This window comes from Vicia villosa, linkage group LG1 (assembly GCF_029867415.1).
Source record: "Vicia villosa cultivar HV-30 ecotype Madison, WI linkage group LG1, Vvil1.0, whole genome shotgun sequence".
NCBI lineage: Eukaryota > Viridiplantae > Streptophyta > Magnoliopsida > Fabales > Fabaceae > Vicia > Vicia villosa.
In genome coordinates, this window is record NC_081180.1 from 200,818,814 (window position 1) to 200,833,731 (window position 14,918).

Genomic DNA, 14,918 nt, shown 5'->3' on the forward strand with positions numbered 1-14,918 from the left:
AAAGTAGAATGGCAACAAGAACTGATCAAAATAATGCTTAAACAGATATGCACGATTTTACGGAAAATACCTCTGAAAATGGATTTCTAATCCCATGTTAGAGGTGCTGCAGAGCTGCCAAACCTATCTGGAATCCTTCAACAATGTCCAAGGAAGCTTTTTGGATGCTTAGAATGAATTGATCACCTCTCCTTCTTCAAACCCGATTCCACCTACAAACACGAAAAAGTTATGCATAGAACTTGTAGTTCCAAGTGTTACAGATCCAAAATAGGTGTTTGGATAGCTTTGATATGTAATATAGAAGGTATCTAACACAAAAATTCCAAGAACGCACGAGCCAATTTCAAAATTCAAACTTTGGTTCAAATAGACACTTTAAGGAAAATTTAAATGGTGATTTCTGGTTCAAGGCTTTTGGTAAGTGTTTAGAGGTTATGGATAGTTTCTATATGTGATATAGAAGCTATTTGGAAGGTTAATTTGGTTGACAAGTGTTTGGTTTGGATTTTGGTAGGTTATGAGCTTGAAAGAAGCTTTAATGGAGGTAAACATGTGATTTTTGATTAGGGAACCTTTGAGAGGTTGAGGAAGGTATGGACATCTTCAAAATGATGTTTAGAAGTTGTCTAAACCTTTGGTTGACACCCAGAACTTGTGGAATTCAAAATCACTGTGAAAACACAAAGATTGGAAAATGAGAATTTCAAGTGAGGTAGTGACTTGGAGAATTCTGGTGTATTTGATGCAATGGCCAATGCCCTCTATTTATAGGCAAGGATTAGGGTCTTTGTAGGGAAAAATTCTGAAGTTTGAAGCTCCCATGTGACTCTTGTACCAACTTACTTATTTGTGAAGAAATGAGATTTTTGGTTTTCCCATGGAAAGTACAAACTCAAGCATGCTTCCATGACTTTATTCTGAGTTGTAGATGCTTGCTTGTGATGTTTAACTTGCTTTTGGTACAGAGGAGACATGGGAGAGGCTCAAGGAGAGTGGACTCTGTGCATAAAGGCTCTTTATCAAAATGGAAGTGTGATCTTTATGCCATTAATGGAATGACCACTTAGATAATGTCTTAAACACTTGGATTATAGCTCAAAAGCAAGTGTAATCTTCTGATGATCTGTGGTGTTGGGGGGAGTTCGGGTTGCCCAGGATTGTTAAGGAGGATCCAGATTTATCGGAAAAGTTGTTGTCTTTAGAGGGGCGTTTGGAGGATTTTAATGGGTGGGCGATAGGAAAAGACACTGTGGTTTGGTCCGGAAATCCGGAGAGGTAACTCTCGGTAGCTTCTTGCTACGAATTTTATGAGAAGTTACGGATCCCGTATGGTCCATCTATTAATCATGCGGAAGCTTTTGGCCTTTTGTGGGAGATGGAAGTGCCTTTCAAGATAAAGGCTTTTGGATGGAGACTTTTTCATAATAGGCTTCCGATAAAGGATTTTTTGGTGACTTGAGGTATGTTTTTTCCTTCGAATGATTTAAAGTGCATTTTTTGTGGTTATTGTGCGAAAACAAGGAAACACTTCTTTTTTGGCTGTTTGGTGGTGAGAAATATTTTGAGTGAAATAGCTTTTTTGATGGGTAAAGGGTTTTTTTTTGAAGAAGAGTGTTTATCAAATTTTATGGATTGACACTTTTTCTTTCATAGTAAAAAGGTGTTGGATAAAAAAGTGGATGTAGTTTGGATTGCTACAACTTGGTGTCTTTGGTTGGTTAGGAATGGAATGTGCTTTCTCAAGGAAGATTGGAATGTGAATAATACCGTTTGGAATATTAAGTTGTTGGTTTGGAGATGGTCGTATTGCGGGAAAATTACTCACCTCAATTACTCTTTTTACGAGTTTTGCAAAGATCCTTTGTATTATCTCTCGTAATCGTAATTGGTTTGTAATCTTTCCTTTTTATAGGGGATTCCCGTTTTTCTTTTAATCGGGTTGGAGAACCCTTAGTTCTCCCTTTAATGATATCTTGCTTTCTTAAAAAAAATAAAAAAACTACTCAAGGCCACATGGGCAATTCTATTCAACACCACAAACCTTCAATTTCCAATGGTAATTTTATGAGAAATGTTAATTGTACACCAAAAAGCTACACCTACACCGTATTTATATACGGTTATACATACTTTTATTTATTTTTAATAATTTTTCTTTTGCATTGGATTTTGTGTAACACTAAAAATAAGTTGAAATACTTATGGTGTAGGTACGGTGTAAAAGTTTCCAGTGTAAACATAACAATGCTCTAATTTTATTCACATTACCTTACTTGCAAACCAAAAACTCTCTTAACATCTTCTAATTCAATAAAAAAAATCCTTCAAAATTTTTATTATCAGATTATTTATTAATCTTAATATCCCACCTCTCAAGAGTCAATAATGTCTGCAAATAATTTCAACATTTTGTCACCATATTACTTGTGTTATTTTTCTAAATCATCATATTTGTTTATCAACAATGCAGATGGTCATAATCAAGTTGAAGAATAAAGAAAGAAATAACAACAGGATAATATATCATCGTAAAATTAAGAGAATATTTAACTTAAACTTTAAGAAAAGATATAAGATTAGAAAACTGCAAGAACATATATTTATAAATTTAGCTAGTCATAGGTATGATGTCCGACACTATTACTGCTGCTACTAGTACTACTACGACGCAGTCGCTCACACTATTCTTGGCGAGGGCGAGTCAACCAGAGAGTACTCAACGCTCGAAGGCGATGAAAATACTCTGACATTGCAACCAAACACCTTGCAGCTTGACGAATTGTTAACAGCTGATGCAGACGATGAATTGTTTGGTGCCTCAGATTATCTGCCTGTAAATTTTCAAATCCACAACTGTCATACACAAAAATATAGTGAAATATATATTTTTTTGGAAGTCTAATTTTTAAAACATATTAAAGAGGAGATAACAATTTTGAATTGTATATAGAGACCAAAACTATACAAACTGGTCAAATTGAAAAAGGACAAGCTTACAAATTAATTAAAGAAGAAAGGTTGCTTGAGAAATTAAAATCAAATAATCATTATGATAATCTTGTTTACCTAATGATTCCTCAGTTTCTTATTCTTATTGTGATTGATTACTTTGAATTGATCATTCAAATATATTATTTGGAGACTAGACTTGTAATTAAAATAAATTATTTTGCAATAGAATTATAGCATAGTTGGTGAACCAGTCTAGTTTCCCGAATCAGATTTTCACAAAGAAATTTATAATATCTTAACAATTTAGTCAATAACTCTACATTTTTCTTTTTGCTATGCCGGAAAAGTTTGGGACAAATAATTTTACATATTTTTGTTTGAAATGAACTAAGATTTTTAAACTCTTAGACTAGTCCATGTATATTTAACTGTAGCTAGGTTTACTGCCACTAGGTATGACAATATTTTTAAAGAATTTGCAATATCTTAATATTAAAGGTTTTACCATAACAAAACTAATGTTAAAGTGTGTTTGTTTTTAGAAATATGCAAAAAGCAACAAGTTATGGTGAGGACTCTATGTTGTATTTTTCTTCAAGTTACGGTTATGACCATGACATCACATAGATATGGGTTTTAAAATGTATCTTTGGACGAGGGACCACCCTAATCTACCATAGTCTCATATGTTTATGTTCAAAATGTCACATTACTCATTTAGTAACCTTGGTATACAATGTTACAAAAATCAATGATGAGTTAATACCCTCCTAGATTTACATTAATCACAAACAACCATGAAGGATATCTTAATAGCCGTGCAACCTGTCCATATAATGGTACCTTTGCTAATCTTAATTTCCTAGTACATTGTACTACTAAACTTTGTTCAATTTTTTTTGTGATATGTATTCTTCATTAGTGTTTTATCCTAATAAAATGTGGTTTTGGTAGATAGGGTTAAATGACTCTATCCCCAAGAGAAAAAAAAAGTTTGGTTGTAGGGGTAGTTTATTTGAGATGTAGTTTCATAGATGTCACCGCATGTTTATATAAATCAAACTACATAGACACAAGTTCAAACACTCGATATCTCATTTATTCACATTTAACTAGTTAAATTTCGGCTATTAGACAATTAGACCAAATGTAAAAAAATAAATTAATAAATAAATTACTCTCATCTCGAATCTCAAATAAATTGTGATTTTAGGGTTTATCAAAATAATAGCCCCTTAGTTGAGGTTAAGGGGCTAAAGGGTTTGAACCTCAGATATGGTTGGTGGTGCATCCCTCTTTTAACAACATGTCATCTTCAAAGGCTGCTTTAACTATAAGGTCAATGAAGTATTTACCGCTTTACTTGTGAAAATCTGTTGTAATTTTTTATCTTTTGTAATCCTTAAATCGAGAAGTGCGAGTGTTGTATGGTGTACCAAAATCTCATAACCAAAATTATTTTTTAACACTTAAAATCTTAATTAATTGGACTTTAATTATACATTGAAACCAATTAAGCAATGAAAACCCCTAAAAGAGAGGCAGATTTGAAAATCCATGTTAGTAGATTCTATGTAACAACCTCATGAGTGTATGGAATGCATGCAAGTAGCAATTTAACTAAGAATTGGAGTTGGTGGCCCTACCCATATGATTGAAGTAGAACATATTCTTGTTCCTACCTTACCCCCACGAGATCAGTTATAGACTTATAAAAACTTTAGTAAAATTTGTCAAGGTGGACCACAAAACTAGATCACACAAAATTTCTTGCACAAACAAAATCAACATGAAATCGTGACATAAAATATATGTAACATACCTGTCTCACAAAACTTTCAAGAGTTGAAAGCTTGTTCATGGCAAGAGCCATTTGTCCCATGTAGTTAGCCATGTTAGGTGGATGGCTCAAAGAATCTGAGGTTATGGTCTCTGAAAGAGATTGGTTGAGTGCATCAAGCCCTTGGGAAAGTGCTTCTTCTGCTTCTTGTGTTGATTGTTGCAACCCACATATTCCAAGTATTTGATGCTCCGTAAGAGGCTCAATTTGACTTGCAATTATCTAAAACATATCGATTAAATAAAACATATTAATTCAAGGAAAAAAACACATAATAAGCATACCATAGTTTATGAAATTATTATTTACTTTACTAATTACTATTTAATGAAATAAAGTGACAACAATTATCATTTAACAATTGTTTCAAAGGTTACAAATTTACAATTGTAATTTTCTTTCACCAATAAAATATAAGCTAAATTACATTTTTAATCTTTTAAATATTTTTTTGTTTTTTTTTAATTTTTCAATTATACTTTCGTTATATTTTAATCTATAAATTATAATTTAATACCAAAAAAAATTTAAAAATCATATAATGGGTCAAAATTATAATTTAACTTTAAAAATACTAATATAATGATGAAAAAGAAATTAGAGAAATTTGTTTCAATATTTTTTGGTCAAAACATTACTTGAAAAGTATTTGTGCACTAAATTTTATGGTGAATTAGGGGAGAAAAAGAGAGATAGAGACTTTTGCCCTTTTCTTAATCCATTTCTGATTCCAATAACTAAATGAAGTGAAAGTTGTGAGCCTAACTCTATATACCCAATACAAGAAATTCTCAATATAACTTTAATTCCACACTCATTCATGACATCAAATCATTGTTCATCCACTACATACTTTGGTCAATTCCTTTTATATAAAAGTTTGGGTTACATTTGTTTGTGATGTTTTAATAGTCACTTTAGTGGTAAGAGTTTGACTTTGTTTCTGAGATTTTAATTGTTCATTACAAAAATCGGTATTTGGTGTTACATTTGTTTACCTTAATGAGTTCAGATGGTCTGAATCCGCCGATCCACATGAAGCAACGCTCGGCCGGTGTTTTCCACATTCCGAAAACAAGATGAAAAACATCTGTTCTAGCTAGAATGTTTTTGAGATTAATTACTTGATCATAGTGAGCCAAACAATTTTCCACATATAACCTAAGCTCATTTTCATGCAATTGTTCATCTACTGCTGCTCTTAGCTCACATACAAGCCTTAGGTGCTCCTCTAGCCATCTCCCATATTCCACATCAAACATTGCAGCCTCTGAAAAAATTCCCAAAAAATTGTAACAAGTACTCAATAATCATAAAATTTTTTGTTTATTTTATTAGTGTGTATTAGTCACCTGAGCTAATGTTGTTCATAGAAATTGGTATGCCTTGATCTCCTCCCAAAATTGCACCTCCGCCCATTAAAACGCCCTAAAAAGTCGGTGGTTAATTGTTTATTTAGAGCCGTTGGATCAAAAGAGAGAAAATATAATATTACTTTCTCGGAATTGAAATATAATGAGTAATTGTTTTAAAATGTATTTGATTTCAAATTTAGATCACTTACATTCGACTTCTTAAAATTATTTTTAATTATATTTCATCATAGAACCTCCGCAAGAGATTAAACCGTGCAAAATTTGATGTATCTGGTTGGTTTAAATATTTAATCAGATACATCAACTTTTTACCTATATTTTTTCGTTTATATTTCATTTTGCAGGTTGCATTTGCCATGAAATACTCATTTTAACCTTAAGTGTGTACAAAATGAACTTGACGTTTGTTTCTTACTTGAGCTCTAGCACGCTGCAATTCTTGTTCAAGCTGATTAAGCTTAATCCTGCTTGATTCTAGCTGCTGAACATAAGCCTGAGAAAAAGAGAGGAATAAGTTAAAAAGAGCTTTGACAAGTACTTTTTCCTAAAATGTGTAAAAGCAAATTCTACAGTTTTTTAGGATAAAAAACAATCATCCCTGGAGAGGAATTCACAGCACCTTTTTCCTAAGCCTGCTTTTCCTTGCTGCCTCTCTATTCTGAGCAAGTCTTCTCAGAGTCTGTGCATAACATTTTCAAAAAATTATATCCTCTAAAAATTAATATTAATTTAAGATATTAATCAGTAGTAATAATTACCTTAGGATCTGGTGTTTTTGGTCCTTCATGTTCAGAACTTGAAGTTGTACCCTTGCGATTATTCTCTCTCTGTCATATAACATTCATATTGGATAGTTGATTAATGACAGAAAAATGGAAAAAACATACAGAAGTAAAATATTATATACTTTATATTAGTTCAACTGACAAAAGCTGATATTTCTAGGTTGGACGTGTCACCAGGGTTCGAACCCTGATACCATTTCGTCTATGCAGACAAAAAAAAATTGTATAATATAAGATACTACTAGTCTGCTACCTACCTTGACAGGTTTTGGTGGTGCAGTTGCATAAAGGGTTTCATTTCGTTGGTTTGCCAACTCCATGGACGGTTGAGATGGTTTTTTGGAACCACTTGTTTGTGGAGAAGTTAATCCCATGCTAGCCTATACCAAATACAAATTCAACACAATAAATTATATTTATTAATGTCAATATTCAACTATATATTAGATTATTAGTACTTAACTAAAACATTAGATTGTCAACTCAATGTTACATTATATATCATTTCATATAATATAAAATAGTTAGTTGATTAGTTATATACCTTTGAATTTGATGGTGGTGGTGGTGATACATGCATTGGTTGAGATGGGAAAATGTTAAGAGTTGGTGGTGGCCTCATTCCTGATGATGATGAATTTTCTGTTGAAACATAAACATTAATAATACAATAAAAAAAGTTATTTTTTCAAATAAGTTTATTTATTAATTATGGTAAATGAAAAACTTATGAGAAAAAGGACGAAAATATAGTTGCAGAAATCATGAGGGTTTATGAAAAAAAGGAAGAAAAAAAAGAAACTCATGCCCTTCGCAAGGAGATCATGACACCAAGGTTTGTTACATGTCAATATCTCAACAAAAAAAAAATTCAAGAAAAAACAAATTAGAGAGAGAAATATTTATATAGAGAAAAAGATCCAGTCAAAGAAAAAGTACTAATATACGGAAGATAAGATATGAATCTGCAAAAACATGTAGTTGCTGTGAACAAAACAAACCCTCAGCGAATCTTGAAAATTGAAATGAAAATCATGCAAGAAAGTGCATGTTCATCTTTCTCAATTTGACCAAAAAATTAAACTAAAAACAGAAAGTTAGAGAGTAGAGAGAGAAAGAGAGTGTGCTCACGTCTTTGATCTTCAAGAGTAGAAGGATCAGCTTGTGTTTGTGATTGTCCATCCAGATACAGAAAAAAAGCTTGATCCAATTCACCTAAATCAAAAGCACTTGAATCTTTGCTTCTGATAAAAAAAAACACACGAAAAATGAAAATGAAAATTTATAATAAATAATATAATAAAAATTGGCTATTTGTTGTCACGAAAAACTGGTATTATATTATTGGGATCAGTTATTCAACAGCTTTGCAGAAAGTAAACAACTCTGATTATGACTCTTATTATTATTTAAATTAATATAATAAAAATTAAAAATTAAAAAAAAAAAAAAACTCACAAGTAGTTGTTAGCGATAGAGGATGAAGATGAAGATGGCACCATTCCAAAAGAAATTTGATTATCATCATTCATACGATGATGCTGTTGTTGCTGCTGATGCTGCTGTTGATGATGTTGTTGCTGCTGTTGTTGCTGTTGATGATGGAGATGATGATGATGATGATGATGATGATGGTTTTGTTGTTGTTGAGAGATTGAATCAAGTTGAATTGTTGATGAATTTGTTATGCTCTTAACAACACTTGAAGAAGCCATGATCATAGAATTGTTGTTGTTATTGGAACCTAAAAACCTTGTATCTTGTTCTGTTTCTTCAAAAGCCAAAGAAAACCCCATTTATATTAAAACTTGTTTCTGTTTTTTCCCCTTAAAATCATTTCCACTTTTCAGAGAAAAAAATAAAAAGCTTTATCTTAACAAGGTCGGTTATGAACTTATTTGAAATATTAGAGAAAAGAGAGTGATATATTAAAGAGAGAAATTAGAATTCAATGAAATGAAAATAAAAGACAAAAATGTTTTTCTTTTACATTTTTTTCCTCCTTAATTTTCTCTCTCATCTTTTTGACTATTACAAAAGAAATTAATATAATATTACTATAAGATAAAGCGGTTCTCCCAGGATATCCTCCTCTACAAGTTTCTCTCTCCTGAAAAACCACTTGAGAGATAGAGAAAGAGTCTTTTGTTTAATGAGAAAAACCACTTTTTATGTGAAAAGGAAAACCAGGTATGGCTTAGTTGTGAAGCCCTTAATTCTACTGTTTGTTTGTGTTAAATGACTTAAAAGTCTTGTTTTTTTAATTGTGTTCAACTTTTACTGTTGATGTTTTCATGCAAACTTACACGTTGTTTCTTCACGCGGCTCTGTCCATTGGATCAAATTATTCTTTTTTCAACTTCATCATTTTTATTTTTTATTAAACAATATCACTTTTTATAATATATATATATATATATATATATATATATATATATATATATATATATATATATATATATATATATATATATATATATATATATATATATAAAAGAGTACATGATACACCAATAAGCACCCTATAGACGGCTCTTTTTCAACGGTCTTTGCTTATCTCGTTCAGTTAAGAGATTATTTTTTCTATGATACCTCTATTGTAACACTCTTCTAAATCCTTGCGGAATATTAAATATATTCATAGTAACAACATGCACAAAGGTATTACAATTCCAAAAGAATTAAAACGTCAAATCATGTCATGCCTTTTGAGGAAACAGAAATAATATTATTCAGTAAACATGTTTAACACAGCAGAATAGTTCATAATCTGAATAACATAAAACACCGGGATACAATACTAAAAACCACCAAACTCATAATCCATCCAAATTCATCCAGACAATAGAGAAGAGTTTAGAAGGGGCGAAGGAGAAAAACATTCTGGTTCCATGATTATCGGCACGTACAATATTAGAGGGAGTGGCAATTTGGCAAAACACAGAAGAATTCGCCAAATTCTAGGAAGCGGAAACCCAGACATGATGTTTTTTCAAGAAACAAAGAATTCTAAAATGGAGGAATCAGTGGTTTCAGGGTTGTGGGGAACCAAACCTCGAGAATGGTCGGCCAAAGATGCAGTGGGAAATGCGAAAGGTATTTTGACAATCTGGAAGAAGGATTCAATATGCCCTCTGTTCAGTTTTGCGGGCAAAGGATTCCTAGGCATGAAGGCTATCTAGAAAGGTATCACTATTTACTTCATTAACATCTATTCTCCATGTAGTTTGGAAGAGAAAAGGGAATTGTGGAGGGACATTCTTGGGTGGAAATCGAAGATGGAAGCCGGTGAATGGGTGGTGGGGGGTGATTTCAACTCTGTAAAGAATAGAGAAGAGAGGAGGGGATCCGGCAGAAACGACAGAGGTGAGGAGATAGAGGACTTTGGAAACTTTATTGAGACCATGGAGCTAGTCGACGTTCAAGTAGTGGGAAGCACTTTTACCTGGTTTAAACCAAATGGAAAAGCGTGCAGCAGACTCGATCGCATTCTTCTTTCGGAAGGACTGGTTGCTCATTGGGGTGTGGTGGCGCAAGAAGCTGGCAATAGAGATATATCAGACCATAAACCAGTATGGATTAAATCAAACAGGGCAGACTGGGGACCGAAGGCGTTTAAGGCTAAAAACTGTTGGTTTGAACACAAAGAGTTTAAAGAGTTCGTTCTAAAAGAGTGGAACTCTCCTGTCATTCATGGAAGAAAAGCTTTCATTTTGAAGGAGAAATTTAAGTTGCTGCGCAATAGACTCCGATGGTGGAATGATAAGGTTTTCGGATGGATAGACATGCACATAGAAGAGGGGGTACAAGAGTTGAAGTTTATGGAAGATTAGTGGAGGTCGACAGATTTTCAAGTATCGGAGGAATTTAGTAACGAAAGGAGGAGGATGCAAGGGACTATATGGAGGAACCTTCATCACAAAGAGAGCATCTTAAAACAAAAATCGAGATATAAATGGGTGAAGGAGGGCGACAACAACACAAAATTCTTTCACTCGATTATGAAGGCAAGGTTTAGGAGCAACAACATTGTTGAAGTTAGAAAAGGATCTGCGGTGTTAAATTCTGTGGAGGAAGTGAAAGCTGAAGTTAGGAGACATTATGCTGCCAAGTTCACAAATCATTTCACCCCAAGACCCGATCTTCGCAACATCGCCTTTGAACGATTATCAACAGAAGAGAGTGCATGCCTAGAGGAGTTGTTTACAGAAGAGGAGATTAAAAGTGTGGTATTCAATGGTGACGGAGACAAAAGCCCAGGCCCCGACGGATTTAATATGGACTTTTTGAAACGGTGCTAGGATATCCTATGCAGGGAGATAGTGGATGTGATTCAAGAGTTCCATATGAAGGGAAGGTTACCAAAAGCTTATACATCATCTTTTCTTGCCTTAGTTCCTAAAAGAGAAATGCCTCAATCTCTTGAAGACTACAGACCAATTAGTCTCATCAACGGCATTCTGAAAATTATTTCAAAGGTACTGGCTGTGAGATTAAGGAGGTATATCGGGAAGGTAGTCTCTAACACACAAACTGCTTTCATTCCGGAAAGACAAATCCTTGACGGAGTATTGACGATCAATGAAATCATTGACCTGGCGAAGAGGAGTAAGAGGAATTGTTTGGTCTGTAAGGTGGACTTTGCGCAAGCTTAGGACTGCGTGGATTGGAGCTATCTAAGGTTTATGTTAAGACGGATTGGTTTTGGTGCAAGGTGGATGGGTTGGATGGAAGCGATTGTATTTACAAGTTCTATGTCTGTTCTGGTCAATGGAAGCCCGACATCGAAATTTCAAGTTATTAGGGGTTTGCGCCAGGGTGACCCTCTATCACCCTTCTTGTTCGCTATTGCTGCTGAAGGTTTGGCTGGGCTGGTAAGGGAGGCGTCAAGCAGAGGTTGGTACAAGGGATTTAGAATTTCAAACGAAGTTGAGTATTCTTTACTGCAATTCGCTGATGATACAATCATGATTGGGGATGGTTCTACATCTAACTTATGGACGCTGAAGGCCATCTTCAGAGGGTTTGAGATGGTATCCGGACTGCACATCAATATGCACAAGAGTAAACTCTACGGTATCAAAATGGAGGAGAGTGACCTGGAGGCTGCGTCCCAATTTTTAGGGTGCAAGATTGATCACTTCCCTTGCAAATTTTTGGGAATAATGATAGGTGGAAATCATAGGAAGGTGAATTTTTGGAATCCGGTTATAAAAGCGATGAAATCTAAACTTTCTTCGTGGAGGAGTAGATGTTTATCTTATGGGGGGCGGATAACTTTGCTAAATACGGTCTTGACTAACTTACTGATTTATCAATTGTCATTTTACAAAATGCCGCTCAAAGTAGTGAAGGAAATTATAACAATTCAAAGAAACTTCTTGTGGGGGGGGGGGGGGGGGTATGGCGGAAAAGAAGGGGATGGCGTGGGTGATTTGGGACACAATTTGCAAACCACGAGATTTAGGTGGGCTAGGAATAAAATATATCCGATGTTTTAACTCGGCTTTGATGGCTAAATGGATATGGAGAATGATGTCTGAAGAAAACGCAATATGGAAAGACATCCTTCAGGCTAGATACGGGGATCTTAGGGAGGCGTTATGGTCGGGGGATGATTATAGCCCACGTAATTGTCATTCACTATGGTGGAGGGACGTTATGGAAGTGAGCAAAGAGCCTCAAGGTGTCATGAGCAAGTTATCTGTCAAACTAGGCAACGGCAATACAACGCTGTTCTGGAAATCACATTGGCTAGGGTCTGACCGCTTAGCGGACTTATATCCGAATCTCTTCATGGAAAATCCAAACAAAAGTGTTCTAGTTAGTAGCATGGCGGCATGGACGAATGAAGGTTGGCAGTGGAGAATAAACGAGGCTGAGGAAGTTTATGGGAGAGAAGCATCACTCGAACTGACAGAATTGGGTGTTCTTTTGCACGGCATTGTTCCTCATGAGCTTAACATGGACGACGCGATCATTTGGCCTTACGACAAATCAAAAAGGTACACTGTTAAATCCTTTTACAAAATACTGAATCTGTATTCTAGGGGCTCTGAGCTGGCCGAACATAGGAAGATTGGGTTGGGATTCGTTTGGGGGGCAACCGTTCCCTCTAAAGTGAAATTCTTTGGCTGGAGGCTACTGATGGATAGGCTGCCAACAAGAAAACAACTCCATAGGAGAGGTATTATCTTACAGCAGCAGGACGCCGTATGTGTTTTCTGTCATTTGGAAGAGGAGGACATTAATCACTTAATGCTGAGTTGCGCCACCTTGAAACCGTTGTGGAGGAAGATATGTTCATGGCTAGAATTAGACATGCCCACAAATCTGGATTGCTACAGTCATATGATCTCTTGCATTGAGATAATGTCAGGAAAAATGGCCAGGAATAGGGCGGGTGCTGTCTGGTTAACAATCTGTTGGGGAATTTTGAAGTACCGTAATGATATTGTTTTCAACAATGCGGTAGTCGACATTGATGAACTGTTCGGGTTGATTATCTTTTCGTCTTGGTGGTGGTTGGCAATTGACTCTAGGGATAGAATATTGAGTACTTTTTATGATTGGTTTCACAATCCTTTTTTGTGTTTGTGAATATGTATCTTATTTGACAGTTTGTGCTGTGTCTTGTAAAGGGTTGGAATACCCCTAGTATTCCATTCTTTTTATATACAAGAGTTGCTTATTAAAAAAAAATAGAGAAGAGTTTAACAATAACTTAAAAATAACTAAACGTTCCCCAATGTTACAAATCAGAGCATGACACCGACGCGACACTAGACGGATTAGCCTATAAGCTATTCTCACCAAAGCCGGAGCCGCTACTCAATCTGAAAATGTCAACAGTAAGGGTGAGTCTCATTCGCAATTAACAAATGTTATAAGCTCATAAACAATAAAACATCATTTGTATATTATTCATCCAACTGCAATATATCTAGATTTTTAGAAAAGCATTCATCAACAAAACCAATTATAATCAATCACACCACCATGAAATAACACTGGAAACCTTCCAATCATGTTATAACAATGTATATATGCAATGCACTGACACTATGCATGTGGTACCAAACATGGGATTAACCCATCTCACCGACCCATACACCACCGGGATACGGCTACCGCCAACTCACTAATTCCACACAATGAGAGTTAGCTACCGCTGATCCAAACACCACCCGGATTCAGCCACAAAAATGAATATGAATGCATGCTTAACATATAACATACTTACCATCATCACCGATCACGATGAATAAAATCATCTCGACACCACATCACCGAATTAATATGTATATGTCTCAGCATCATTCAATAATCAATCATACATTATCACAACAAATGCAACAATAGCAACACAATCACAACATCACCACATCACTACATTGTCACACCTAACATATTATGCACACAATGTGTAACTTCACCAAAAAAATTAAATCGAGTTTTAAAATAAAATCGAGCCATTGCTCATCACACCATTTAATCATATAAAACATCTCATTAGCTTTACAACACTCCGAATGGCACTCAAAACGGATACACGGTTTGAAAGTTATGAATTTTAGAAAATAAAATATTTTTCAAAAAGCTTCAACGGTAACCGACTACCTAAATGATGTAACCGGTTACATCGCTGGAAGAAACTTTTGTTTTTCAAAAACGCTCAGTGGTAACCAGTTACCTAAATGACGTAACCGGTTACATCACTGTGAAAGGCAATTCTTTACCTGCGAAGGGACCATGTAATCGGCTACCTCCCTCATGTAACCGATTACATTACTGATATAGCAAAAAAAATCCCCTTTCTGCAGCATTTCCTCTTCCCCCAACTCAAACTCAATCACACTTAAACGATCATAACTTCAAAACAGCATCAGATTACACATGTTAACATATTTCTAACATATTTCTAACATACTTAGGGGTCCTCTAACATCATACATGTTCTAT

The 14,918-nt window shown here is 34.7% G+C and overlaps 2 protein-coding genes across 2 annotated transcripts; one reads left to right on the top strand and one right to left on the bottom strand.

Moving 5' to 3' along the window:
- Window positions 1–2,537: 2,537 nt before the first annotated feature.
- LOC131644785 (bZIP transcription factor TGA10-like) lies at window positions 2,538–9,074 on the bottom strand. Its single transcript, XM_058915373.1, has 11 exons — window positions 8,415–9,074; window positions 8,088–8,200; window positions 7,501–7,598; window positions 7,214–7,336; window positions 6,930–6,998; window positions 6,791–6,850; window positions 6,587–6,664; window positions 6,148–6,223; window positions 5,794–6,065; window positions 4,778–5,017; window positions 2,538–2,834 (listed from the first exon to the last, which is right to left on the bottom strand). The coding sequence occupies exons 1-11, from the start codon at window positions 8,750–8,752 to the stop codon at window positions 2,685–2,687; spliced, it is 1,617 nt and encodes a 538-aa protein (XP_058771356.1). The 5' UTR covers window positions 8,753–9,074; the 3' UTR covers window positions 2,538–2,684.
- A 1,883-nt stretch (window positions 9,075–10,957) lies between these two features.
- Window positions 10,958–12,149, top strand: LOC131662655 (uncharacterized). The gene is made up of 4 exons (XM_058932506.1): window positions 10,958–11,185; window positions 11,258–11,457; window positions 11,671–11,989; window positions 12,129–12,149. The coding sequence occupies exons 1-4, from the start codon at window positions 10,958–10,960 to the stop codon at window positions 12,147–12,149; spliced, it is 768 nt and encodes a 255-aa protein (XP_058788489.1).
- The last annotated feature ends 2,769 nt before the right edge of the window (window positions 12,150–14,918 follow it).